Source organism: Vipera berus (assembly GCF_964194415.1).
Source record: "Vipera berus genome assembly, chromosome: 1".
Taxonomy (NCBI): domain Eukaryota; kingdom Metazoa; phylum Chordata; class Lepidosauria; order Squamata; family Viperidae; genus Vipera; species Vipera berus.
In genome coordinates this window covers 88,850,161-88,864,487 of record NC_138202.1, presented here as the reverse complement: position 1 = coordinate 88,864,487, position 14,327 = coordinate 88,850,161, and the positions used below count along the sequence as shown (strand labels likewise).

The 14,327-nt window shown below is 38.0% G+C and overlaps 1 protein-coding gene across 1 annotated transcript in view; it reads right to left on the bottom strand.

Annotated features, from left to right (window-relative positions):
- SLC6A5 (solute carrier family 6 member 5) overlaps positions 1-6,611 on the bottom strand; it is a gene marked incomplete at its 5' end in the record, with an annotated part of 81,659 nt that extends 75,048 nt beyond the window's left edge. Inside the window, one exon of the mRNA XM_081328331.1 lies at positions 6,464-6,611. Within this exon, the coding sequence (XP_081184457.1) occupies positions 6,464-6,611 (148 nt within the window). The remainder of the gene's footprint in view (positions 1-6,463) is intronic.
- Between the last annotated feature and the right edge of the window lie 7,716 nt (positions 6,612-14,327).

The window sequence follows — 14,327 nt, the reverse complement described above, 5'->3', positions numbered from 1 at the left end:
AAGGTCTCTAGCTATTTGAGTGTAAAATATAGAAATAAATAAAATCATGTTTCGGAAGGCAACCACTCCATCGGGCTATGTGTCACATGTATAGCACAAAGAAATAGAGAGAGCTAAAGTTGCCCCAAATGTGATCAGGAGGCTATCCAGGCTGTTCCTTCAATTCACAATGCAAAAAACCCTGTCAAAGCTCAACAGAGCTTATCCTACGCAGAACCCTGACCTGGTGCTGGCTTCAGTTATATGAATCGTGTGCACTGTAATCATTTATACTCACCCTCTTCATGAGTGAGCATGAGAGATAAATGTATATTTGTTATTCCCTCCTTCTGACCTCTTTCTATTCTTTTTCCTTTCTCTCTCTTCCACTCTCTTTCTCAAACCCTCCTCTCCATCACGTTCCCCCCCCCCCAAGCAGTGCCTGCACACTCTTTAAAAAAGGAAACAGGTCCCTCTGGAGTGATTCCCTACTCTCTGGCCTCCTGTTTGCAGTGGATAATCATTTTCCCTACGCTGAAGCAGAACTGATTGTAAATTTGCATCTATCACTGCAGCAGCCATTGAGACTGAATTTAACAAGTCACTACAGCCTTAATTACTTTGTCAAAGATGAAAAATAGTAATTGATCTTGTCCTGGATCAGTTCACATCTCCCTCTCCCATCCGTCCCCTCAGTACCCTGCCTCACTCCAGGCCCTCACAGATAAGCAAATAAATAAATAAATTTGGAATAAAATAAATAAATACCTATCAGGGAAACCTGGGGAAAGGGTAATAAAAAAGCGTTACAAGCAATTGTAGGCTACTCAGGAGGGTGAGGAGATAGGATCACTAACAGTGAGATACTAGAATAAGAAGCATAATCCATGATTATAGATACATAGTCTTCCAGTTAGCATTTGTCTTGAGTTATTGTTCTGACATTGTCTAGGTGGCACATCTGCTCTATAATTTTTTTGGCACAAATGTGTTGTCTTTGATAATCTGAAATGAGTTTGCAAACAAGTTTTTCTACTTAGAAGGTATTAGGTTGAGAATGATTATACCATAGTGCAAAATACCTGTCACAAGGAACAGAAAGAAGTATAGTTCTTAGAACACGAGGATTGACATGATTTTGAAGAGATGTGACTTGGTATATAATATAAAATTTGTGGTTGCTGTGTAACTTACACCTGAGAGGTCCAATATAATTTCATGTGGCTAATGAGCCAACCACTGCCCTTTGCATCAACCTGATTAGTTGCAGGATATTTTATTCCACTCCAAAGTCTTATGTATGTAACTGGCTGTACTAAGCTGCTGAAGCTGACTTATAGAATGCCTTTCAAAAAAATGTGGGTGGAAATCAACCATCACCTAGGCCACATATAGGCCTCTTAATTGCAGTGAAAGGCAAGCAATGGTCCTTGCAATGGTACCAACAGATTGCTAAAGCTTAGTAGCTACGGTACTAACAGGACCATTAAAGAATGATTCTTTACAGCCTGTCTCTTTAGAATGATTGCAAATTAGGTTCCTTAGATCAGTCTTTCCGAACTGCACTTCCACGTGTGCTGGAACTACAGTCCCCTGTAGACTGGAGACTGTGATGTTTAGAAATTATGAGAAATGTAGTTCCAACCTATCTGGAGGATACGAGGTTGATGGAAGCCATTTCTCAGATTTGCCCAGTCAGCGCTTTCATTCTTTGGAAACTTTTAAAGGGGAGACAGTGAAGATGGCCATGCCTGAAAAGAGCTTTGCTTGCTGGTACTTTACTCTGAGTATGCCAATCCCTCTTCCCAATTCACCTGTGATAGAACAAACCACAACTGTGAAGTTCTTCTGGTCTTGTCTTTTGGTTGCTGACACTTGTAGTGCAAACAATGAACCTGTCCTGCCTCTTCCTTGGGGCAGGTGTTCTTGCAACAGGTAGCACTTACAGAAAAATTGGGATGCTAAGAAGAAGCCTCTCACTACTGAACTGTCAGTAGTGCAAGGCTTTCTTTTAGCCAAGATGAGCATTGAAAGAAAGATCTGTCACAGCATGAATTAATCATAGGATGTTTGGTGTGTACTCAGGAATCCCTAATGTCTATGATTACCCTAATGCAGGGGTCTTCAAACTTGGCCCTTTTATGACTTGTGGACTTCAACTCCCAGAATTCCTCAGCCAGCGTCCCCATAAAAGGCCAAGTTTGAAGACCCCTGCCCTAGTGAATAGATGAACATCAACAATCTTAAGAAAATGTTAACATCACATTCTATAAGGCAGACATGTCAAACACAAGGCCCGGGGGCCAGATCCGGCCCGCGAAGTGGTTTCATGTGGCCCGCGAAGCCATCCTGGAAACAGTGAGGGAACGGCCCCCACTGCCTTGGCCCTGGCCCAGAGACCCTCCTTCTGCCAGAGACCCTCAGATCTGTCCCACTCCTGCCCAGGCCCCCATAGGCACCCTTGATGCGTAGAGCTGGCCACGCCCACCCAGTAGGCCATACACGCACTAGCCACGCCCACCCAGTAGACCATGCCCACCCAGGCCACACCCACCCGGCCCCCTGAGGGCAACCGCAATGCTGACACGGCCCTCAATGAAATTGAGTTTGACACCCCTGCTATAAGGAGTCGCCAAAATTCAAGATGATAGCCATGATTACCCAATGGAAATCTTGCCCTTTTTTACTTGCATTATACATAAAGAGGCAGAGATTAGATCATGTGGGCACAGCCACCATCTTGCTTTTTTTTAACCCCACCACCTCTGTGGTAGTGCCATACTGCCCTTTCTTGGCTGCTAGATGCTTCTCATGTAGAAACACTCCCACTGTTAGAAAGGGGGGAAAATGCATCATTATTTCAAGTCACCGTTATTCTTAATATTACCCGACTGATTAAATTAACTCTTTTAATGAACAGAAGTCTGATATCCAAACTATGGAAAACATTCCTAACCTGTTACATTAAAGACTATGTGTGTAGTACAAAGTATAAACCATTTAGTTAGTGCTAAATAAATAAGTAAATAAGTGAAAAATGTTGCATTAGTTCCATTTCAAAGGGAAAATGTACCATATAGTTCATTGTTTGGCAAGGTTTTTTTTTCATTACCCCAGGTAGGGCTTCTTCTGTAACTGTAAATAATTTATTGGTTAATAAAAAAAGTTTCTGTGAAAGGGAAATAATTACCTAGATTGAGCTCTCTGAGAAAAATAACCTCTCATTCCCATGGAAATTATCCTAGATAATTAAGAGGCTGGTAAATCTTTAAAGCATTAATTGCTTGCAGAATTAACTCTTCCAAGGAATGGGTTTACTGGGCAGAACGTGAAGCTATTCTAGTGGCCTTGTTATCATTCATTTTAATCTATATGAGCAGCAGTTTAAATCTGATATCAGGACTGTGGAGAATCTAGACTGAGAGCAGAGGAAAAACTAGAAGGATTTGACTTCTGTAAGAGAAATAACCATAGACATTGGGAGTTCCAGGGGATCAGGTGGGGAAAAGGAGAAGCATCTGGAATAAATTTCTGCATCATTGGTCAGGCAGTCGTGTTGTTAACAGCTATTGTTTCCCAGTCAAGTAACCTTTCATCCCATCAAGAATTTCTCTTGGTCACTATACCGTATCACTGTAATGTTCTCTACTTATACATCATGATTACCAGCATATCACAATGAATCTGAATAAAGGAAGATTGAGACTCTTCTCTTTCCTCAGGCAGCAGAAGCTGTACCACAGAAGCTAAACAAGGATTTCAAGGAGAAGTCTCAAAGCTGACCGTAGTTAAAAATAATAATGATTCAAACGATGCACTGGTGCATTTAGTGGCATTAACTAAAATCAATTGTGAATGTCTTGGTAATCATTAGAATACTTTGGGCTGCCAGATTTGCCTATTGCTAAATCCAATTTTAATCTAAATTTGAGTAATATAAAAGAAGAAGAAGAAACACAAAACACAATGAATTAAAAAAAGAAAGCATTATAGCCTAAAAAAATAACATAGCAGAGATATTATTTATTTATTAATTTAATTTGTATACCGCCCTTCTCCCGAAGGACTCAGATATGGACCAAAGGCAAGGAAGACAGAGAATGATAATAGATAAGGTTTGTTCCAAAAGCTGTAAGTCAAGAATATGTTTGTGTAGGTCTCTCTGTATGCGCATGTGTAATACAACATTACATCCAGCACTACAAAAATTGTTACCACCAAAAAAAAAAACACCCCAAACCCCAACAGCCCTTCCTTGGTAATTAGAACAAGATAACATTTAGAGCTTTCCAAACGGAAACAACTTAAAAATATGTGCGCATCACCATTTCAATGCGACATTAGCGTTCCTCTATAGCAGTTTCCCAACCTTGGGAACTTTAAAAATTGTGGACTTCAGGTCCCATAAATTCCCCAGCCAGCATGGCTATCTGGGGAATTCTGGGAATTGAAGTCCACATATTTTAAAGCTCCCAAGCATTGGAAACTCTGCCTCATAGAAATTCAGAAGGTTAGCTTGATCAGATTCAACTCACTCTCAGAATTTTTAAACCTTTCAGTTAGGCCAGTTGGTAAAGAAAAAAAGCTTGCATTGTCTAGGAAAAATATCGGGCACCTGTCCTTTCTGTCTTTAGAGCCCAGCAAGAAGCAGTCAGTTCACACTTGTCATCTGTGCTTAGAACTTGTCCTGGCTCCTTGGTGTCCTTGCCTCTTTGAGAAAATTAAATCTGGAGCAAGGTACTATGCAGGAAAACTTCCCTGCTCGTGATGCTGAGCATGGAACCCCACATTCCAGCTTCCGTGTTTCCTATCACTTATCAATATTCCAAAGAGCAGCCTTGGCCACAGAAACAGACTGCGAATGACCACATTTCAAAGTAACAATATGTTCTGCCAGTCCTCCTGAGAAAAAGGTTTCACATGGATCACTTTGAAGAATGTTTTATCTTGCAGTTAAGTGAGAGCTGACCTATTTTACAATGACAAGTTTCATTCCCCAAGAGGTGGTGCATGAAAGTAAAAAATATTTAAGCACATTTAATGCTTAAATTCGGTAGAGGGGGAAAAAAGAATGTTGATCTGTATAGAATAGCTAATGGCTTGTAAGATTTAATTTTGAGAAAGGACATACTGTCACATTTGTTTTTGGTTTCCTCCATTATAAAAGTCAAGTCTTAGAATAAATGCATATGGGACCCAGACTTGGTTATTCTCATGCTAGTACAATGATCCCTGTGTCCTCTCAGTGAATTTCACTCATTTCAATAGCACAATCCCTTCTTGTCTAGTGGCTTATGCACACGTTGGACAAACTCTCATAACCTCTTCAACCCACATAGTTGTTACAGTAGATGATTGTAAGAGTCCAAGCTATTCTGAAGATATTAATCTGAAGAAGGCTGCTCTAGCAACTTCTCAAAAATTGACCATATTTGAAGTATAATTTAGAAACCTATAATGAATTATGTTTGAGACCAGTGAATTGGGAATAGTAGGGTCATTGTGTCAACTGCAGTTCATACAGAAAAAAGATAGATAGATAGATAGATAGATAGATAGATAGATAGATAGATAGATAGATAGATAGATAGATAGATAGATAGATAGATAGAATCCCTCAGTCTTGGGTCTTGGCCTAGAAGGATTTTCCATAGTATCTTAGCTACTCCAAGCACTGCACTCTTTTGGACAGTCAGTTCTGATGTTCTTAGGATTTGTGGGAACCACTCTTCCAGCTTAGGAGTTACAGCCCTTGGCCCCACTTTGGCTTTTACTTTATACATCCTCTCTAGCTCCTCCTTCAGGGTCTGATATTTCTCTTAACTTCTCACACCTCTTCTTCCTGATGTTATTGTCGCTACATCTGTCCCACCTCTGCTTTCTGGTCCTTGCCTATGACCATGAAATCTGGTTGATTGACCAGTACTTGCCTACATGTCTGGATCTGGAAGTCCCACATTCAGGTCAGTGACTTTGATGCTCACTAGATCCTGCCTACTCTCTTTCTGGCTAGTGTACAGTGTCTGGGTATTGGACTTAAGGGAGAAACCTGCATTGGACTTAAGGGAGAAACCTCCCCTACATTGTGAAGAGCTTGCAGATCTTTACATTGGCAGCCTTCTTATCCTCCTTTGGCCAGCTGACTACACTGGAAGTATCTGGTAGAGTTGAGAGCGTGGTGTTGATGGTGTGGAACTTGTTCTTGTCTTTGAGCTGGTTCTTCAGGTCTTATTCTGGATGTTTTGGATGTTGCTTGTCTTCCTTGTCTCCTCATCATGGTTCTCAGATGACTGTGAGATACCAAGGAACTTGAAGGCTGGTCTGTATGTGGCCCGCTGTTAGTTCCACCCTTCAGTCCTAACTACCTTCCCTCTCTTTACTACTATCTGGCCAACGTCTCCAGTTCAAATGACCTCCCAATGTCTTCACTTAGATCTGTGTCAGATGAGTCAGGAAGTTAATGTCTTGTTCACTCTTAGCATACCACTTGATATCCACATAGAAGAGATGGCTGATAGTAGCTCCACTCCTAAACTTGTATCTGTTTCTGTAGAAGTTGTGAGAGCAGCTTCCTCCTTGCTACATTGAAGCATTGGATAACCAGATGTTTTGTAGTTAGTGTGAATGTCCATCTTCTGTCCATTCGTGGTTCCCTCATATATTCTCTTGTTAGATGTATTGTTGTGGCAGCATTCCATCAATCACAGGTTCTCTTGACTTGTCCATGTATAGTTTGTTCCAGTAGCCCCTTTATCGTGAGATTGTCCTAGTTCCCCAGTATCTGTTGCATATCCTGTTAGACCGTGTATCATCCAAGCCAGCATGACTCTCCTAGTTCATGTCACTCTTATACCCAAGATAGACAGGTGAAATGTTAGGGGGTCTTTGCCCAAGGACCCATATTGATAAGATAGGAATTCAAATCCCAGTCTCCCAAATTGAAGGGTGGTACTCTAACCACTATGCTATTCAGCCACTACCCTATATATACATTATAAGTTTCCTTATAATGCAGTCCCATATAACAGATGATCTGCATTGTGTTTACTATTGGACATTCTGTGAAAGTTGCTGGGAATTGTAGTTCCGTAACATATTGAAGAATCATAGGTTCTGCATTTTTGCCAAATATGCCTCCTTAAAAGTTCCCATAAGTTTAAAACAAAAAAAACCTACAAAGATGAATTATAACAAAGCTGAACATTTTTCTTTCATTACAGCTGCAATCCATAGCCTGGACTAACTTTGAGTTAGTCTTTTCCAATCTGAAATCTTCCAGATATGTGAACTTCAATCCTACAACCAGTAGGCTTAACTTAATTTGGAGCCAAAGTTAATTTTATGTTTTTAGAATATATTATTCCTTTAAAGCCTTAGGGGATTAGACTAGAACGCCAAATACAGAAATGTTTTTGACATTATGTCTGGGTTTGAAACAGATAAATGTCAGGGGAAAAGAACCTGAAGCTTTTAAAAGCTATTTAAAATATACATGGTACATCTATCTATGAATTGTAGAATGTAAATCCAATTAAAACGTTAATATCATGTAGTGACCCCATCACAATGGAAAAATCAAGAGTTATGAATGCCTTAAAGCTATTTTTTTCCATTCTTCTTTTTTACATCATGTCTTGTTTGGTTGCTTTTTTTTTCTTTTAGAAGAGCTGAAACATTTATTAACATGGAAATGCAGAGCTTTGAAAGAGTTTCTGAGTCATGGAGTTCCACCATATGCCCTCTCTCAATCCAATTTTCTAGCTGAGTGGACAGTGGGTCAAGGCTGTCCAGTAATGAGAAAAAGGGTAATTCTATTAGAGAATCTCTCTTAGCTGGCTTGTTTATTATCAAGTCTTAGAACTAATCAAGACGTTTAATAGAACCCAATTGTATGTAGTTGGAACTGTCTCTTACTAAAGTTACTTAAATATTTATGAGACAGTCTCAAACATGATCTGCTCCATATAGAAATATCCTGTACAATAATATTCTTGTGTTTCCGCCCATTAAAAAAACACAACTCTGCTATAATCTTAGTGGATCAAGAAACTGCAATGAAAAGGAAGGCAAGAAGCCAAGTTAAATAAATATGTGCCATTGCATCTGGGATAAGGTGACTTCTTGTTCCCAGTCTATTTTGGGACAGCAGTAAGAAACAGGCACTCTCTATAGAGCAACCAGCCAGCAACCAGCAGGTATCAACTTCTCATACTGTTAATCTAGTGTAATCTCTCTTAACCGTGTGCGTTGGGACCATACTTCCCAAAATTCCCCAGTTGGGATGGCTGTTGGAAATGTTGACTTGGGGTTTTGGAAACTGTTCTTTCAACATATCCGGACAGCACTAGATTCACCAAAGTTGCCTTTGGTTGTTCATTAATCCTTCCCCTTTCTCTCGTCTGTTTGCCATCTTGAAAGAGCAAATTATGTCATATGACCAATTCAAACATTTTCACATTTGATAATCTATCCTGTTAGTCAATAAAAATGAAGTATCTTGCAAATAAGATACATATAAATAGCCACACGGTAGAATACAATTACTCAAATGCCTCCTAAAGTTTGAATAATGTTGGTTCAGTCAAATAATAGAGGGAAAGCCAAGTTGGCATTTATTAGGCAGTTCTCTGAGTATACCAATGTTATTGCTTTCTCTAGAGTTTTCTTCCACATTTCTATGGGAGTCTGAGTCGTACCCAAGTGGAAAATCAAATTAACTTGTTGACTAACTTTTATTTCTCTATAATTGTATTGGTCCCCATTAAGTAAAGCATATATTACTTTGCTTATCCATTGGCCATTGGAATGTTCTAAGCAATGCTATGATTATTTCATGGTATTAGCTCTTAGTTGCTATAATGGAGATGTGATTCCACTACTACTGGAAAATAAGAAATGTCTTAAAGAGGGAGAAATATTTAGCTGAAAACCAAGTAAGTTTTCACAATATAGCTTTCACTTGGCAAAATCCGCTAATTATTCTTGCAGTAGTGTGGCCCTGTATTTGTATGTTTTTTTTCCCAGATTATAGCACATATTATCTTCAACGAAAATCCACATTTAAAAATAAACATATGATCACAGTTCTGGATCAAGAAAGTAGCTATTGTTGCACTATTTCTAATGTGATGCAGGTTTGTATGTATTGTTTGGCTGAACATAATACACTTTGCTTGGTCTTAATGTCTTGTGTTTATTTGGTTTGGTCTTAATGTCTTGTTTATTTGGTTTGGTCTTAATGTCTTGTGTTGTTGGTTGTAAATTTCAATACATGGCTTCACACAATGCAATGGTAGCTCATATAAACTTACTATGTGTGGGTTTTGTAAACACTGCTTCCTAGATCTTCAGTGAAAAAGCAAGAAAAATGCTTGAACTCTATTTAAAATCTTAAGAGTTGGAAAGGGCTGTTTTAGTAATTAAACCCAACTATCTGCTTTAAAGTCTCTTCCCAAACCTACACAATGAAGGGGAACTCGCAATATCTCCTGATGGATTTCGCAGTTGAACTGCTATTAATATTAGGTGTTTCAAATTAAAAAAAATAATTTGCCTTCCTGAAATTTAAAGCCGTCCTTCCATACACATTGGGGTGATACGGAACATCCCAATGTTCTTTTGGCTATCTTCTGTGTAATAGAAGAGTCAGTTTTGTGTACATGTTGAAGGCACCAAGCTAGAAATCAGATAGCCCTGAGTTCTGTGCCTTCGGCATGAAAGTCATCTGGGTGAACTTGGGCCAGTCACTCTGTCTCAGCCCAACTACTCAGCCCAATGTAGTCCTTGTGAAGAAAATAGAAGGAAGAGATATTTAAGTATGTTCATCGCATTAAGATATTTATAAAAATGATAAAGGCAAGATATCAAAATCCATAGTAATAAATAATCTTTCTGGTATTTGAAAAAAACTCACTCTCATCTACTTGTTAACATCTTACATGCCACATCTTCATGACGTATGGTGATATTGTAAGGTTTCAATGTTTATTTTAAATAATAACAATTTGATTTGGTAGGACATGCTCTATGAAGAACAATGAATTATTTGTCACTCAGGATGAATTCTTAAACATAACCTGTAAAATTATTCGACATTGCCTCAGATAGCTTTATCTCTCTTATAACAAGCTCTCTGTCCTTCCTTAGAAAGTATAACTAAAATAATAATTCAATGTAAAATACTGTACACCAAGAGTAGTTACATTAGCTAATTACAACTCCTCAGCTTTAATAGCCCATGTAGTTTTGCCCCATTAACAAACTATTTAGTGATATAACGGTTTAGATTTTTAAATATTAATTTCATTTATAAGGATATATTAAACAATTATTTATTGGAAAACAGGAAAAATGTGGGCACAAGGATATTAGAAAGCAAATTTTGACAGTGTATTAGAGATTTTAAGGGTGTCTCTTGACAAACCAACTCTGGGATATAGGAAATACTCTTTATGCATTTGTTGTGAAACATGAAATTATATAGGCAGTCTAAAATAAAATGCAAGTACCTAATTCTCAGTTATGGTCAAGAAATTTGTACATAAAGTAAAACAACCTTTCCCAGGTTTTTTTAAAGAGAATTTTGGATTTGAATTAAATAAATCACATTTACATTCCTTTCTTTTCAGCAAGTTACAAAAATGACTATAACAATAGTTTTTGTATAGTAGTACACTGCCCTAAAACTGCTCCATATTAATCAAAGACTTTCTAGATTGCATTGGAGGGGTAACAATTGGTACCTATTCAGTGGCAGTAGCCATTTAATTCATTTTGGATGATTATGATTTGGGGAAAACTGAAAAAAGACTACATCAGTCTTTAATATTTGCAGCATCCATTCTTATCAAGGCATATAAAATGGTTCAAAATAAAGTATTAATGCAATTACTAGAGCAAAACTGAGAAAATTTATCTCTTTGGATCAATGGATATCAAGTGTGACTGAAAATGAATGCAACCAGTTTGAAAAATGATTAATTGAAGCATGTTTTATTAACATGTCTTTAGAACTGTAGTAGCAAAAATGATTTGTAATACATTTTGTTGATTCAATTTGTAAGTCTGCCTAATTGTTATGTGACAAGCTCTATGATTAAAAATACCTGCGTGGAAGGAAATACCACATATGAATATTTAAATTTCTGTCTCTTTCCTTTAGATTGAAAATTTATCTCTGTATACTTCCAAATAATACATTGGTTGTTCTTTGGACAACAAATGTCCAAAGGCATTTTTTTCCAATGTTTTCATGACTTTTATTTTTTAAAAAACAACTAAAGAAAAAAGGGATTTTGATTAATAGCTCATTGATAATCATACTTGCCAACTTCTAACCAATTAATGACAAAAGTGCCGAAATGATTTGTACATTTGCCACAGTGATTTTTTTTAAACAGTTCCGATTCTTGAGGGCTTATAAAAGAAAATCCGAACAGCTATATCTAGTTATCTTACCTGTGTTCTCCAGATACTGTACATCAGTGGTTGAAGGGAGATCTCACGTGATGAGTTTGTGATAAATCAGGCAAAATCATGTCATGCAGGATAGTCTGTTACATGTGGGCACACGTGGGTGTATGTATGTCTTCGAATCACTCGTTGGGCTCTTGGTGACTATCTGGAAACGTCCCTGCAGTTTTCTTGGTAAGGTTTCAGAAATGCTTTTTCATTGCCCTCTTCTTCCTAGGACTGGGACTGGCCCAAGGTCACCCAGCTCAGCTTTATGCCTAGGATGTTAAGGTCTCTTGGATTCTAGCTTGGTGACTTCAACTACTACACTGAGCAGACTGTACAGTCTGTTAACAGTAGCTAACAAATCCAGTGGTCGGATTCAAATATGTGAACAACCGGTTCTCTGTGTGGATGCTGCTTCCGGAAGTCCATTCTGGGCCTGGGCAACAAAAAATTAGCTACCGGTTCTGCCGAACTGGTATGAACTGGCTGAATCCCATCACTGAACAAATCCCTTTCGGCCATTTTATTAAGTAAACACAGAGCAATGGAAAAATTCAGCCAGCCTTTTCATCCTGAAAGTAAACATGGATATGGAGATATATATATAAAGGTAAAGGTTCCCCCGCACATGCGTGCTAGTCGTTTCCACCTCTAGGGGCCGGTGCTCATCTCCGTTTCAAAGCCAAAGACCCAGCATTTGTCCGAGGACGTCTCCGTGCTCATGTGGCCGGCATGACTAGATGCCAAAGGTGCATGGAATGCTGTTACCTTCCCACCGTAGTGGTCCCTATTTTTCTACTTGCATTTTTACGTGCTTTCAAACTGCTAGGTTGGCAGAAGCTGGGACGAGTAACAGGCACTCACTCTGTTACGCGGCACTCGGGATTGAACCCGCCAAACTGCCGACCATCTGATCGACAAGCTCTGCATCCTAACCCACTGAGCCACCGCGTGTATGTGTGTGTGTGTGTGTGTGTGTGTGTGTGTGTAGATCTTTGGTCATTTGGGTTTTTTCCCACATAGAATTGGAGGTATCAGGGCAACGTTTCGACAAAATCTCATCCGTCATCCTCAGGCTGGTGACTTCAGCTTCATTCTTCTGGGAGAAGTGTGTGATAGTGGCTGTTTTTTCTTCTTTTTTAAACTTAACTATATATATATATATATATATATATATATATATATATATATATATATATATATATATATATATATAACTTTATATATATATATAACTTTATATATATATATATATATATATATATATATATATATATATATATATATATATATATATATATATATAACTTTATATATATATATATATATATATATATTTGTGATAAATCAGGCAAAATCATGTCATGCAGGATAGTCTGTTCGAATCACTCGTTGGGCTCTTGGTGACTATCTGGAAACGTCCCTGCAGTTTTCTTGGTAAGGTTTCAGAAATGCTTTTTCATTGCCCTCTTCTTCCTAGGACTGGGACTGGCCCAAGGTCACCCAGCTCAGCTTTATGCCTAGGATGTTAAGGTCTCTGTTCCTTTCTTTCCAACAGCCAGACCACGCATTGCTCCTGGTAGCAGCAGGAGAAACACTCCGGCCTGATGATGACGGATGGGATTTCGTCGAAACGTCGCCACAACTTTCTGAAGATGAAAGGAACGCGGGAAGAAACCCGAGACTCTAGATCTACACATACAGACACCCGCGAGAATCTACGAAAACATATATATATATATATATATATATATATATATATATATATATATATATATATATATATATATATATATATATATATATTCTAATATTACATTCACATATTTGAAAAGTAATGTGGTGGCGGAGTAGTAGTAATTCAATTATATACAGATATCATCAGTACAGATTTCAGATTGCTACCATAAACATTTCTTTTCTTTTTCCCTTCATATATACTGCCTATTTATAAATTTAAAGACAAGTTTTATCCTATCAATCACATAGAAAATAACTTTTACATATATCCATAGTTTTTAGTTTACACATTCTAGTTGTTTTAACATACAATCTTTTAGACAATCAATGACCTAATAGATTTTTCAGTTTTAATTTCCACTAACATTTAGATTTAACATTTGGTATTTATCATTCCCAAGATTTTTAATATACTCCCAATTCATCTATCACCATTCCTCACAAAATCTAATATTCAAAATACACATCCCATCTACTTAACTTCTCACCCTCTATGTCAACAAATTAAGGATACGATATCCTTCCTTTTTGTTAGTTTTCAGTGGTTGTTTTTTAAAGTAGTAATCAAAATTTCTTTTTATTTCAGTATTTAATACTTCCTCTTTCTTCCTCTTTGTATCTGCTATCTCTTGCTTAAACTAATAATTTTCATTTTTAACGTTCCATATAGACCTATTTAGGGACGCGGTGGCTCAGTGGGTTAGGACGCTGAGCTTGTCGATCAGAAGCTTGGCAGTTTGGCGGGTCGAATCCCGAATGCCGCGTAACAGAGTGAGCACCTTTTACTCGTCCCTGCTTCTGCCAACCTAGCAGTTCGAAAGCACGTAAAAATGCAAGTAGAAAAATAGGGACCACTACGGTGGGAAGGTAACAGTGTTCCGTGCACCTTTGGCGTCTAGTCATGCCGGCCACGTGACCACGGAGACGTCCTCGGACAAGCACTGGCTCTTCGGTTTTGAAATGGAGATGAGTACCGCTTCCTAGAGTTGGAAACGACTAGCACGCATGTGCGGGGGAACTTTTACCTTTACCTTTATAGACCTATTTATTACTTTCAACAATAAGTTTTTAGCTTATCTACATTATTCACCTTTACATGACCTTTATGCACAAATCAATACTCAAATTAGCTATTAGTATTTATACTGCTA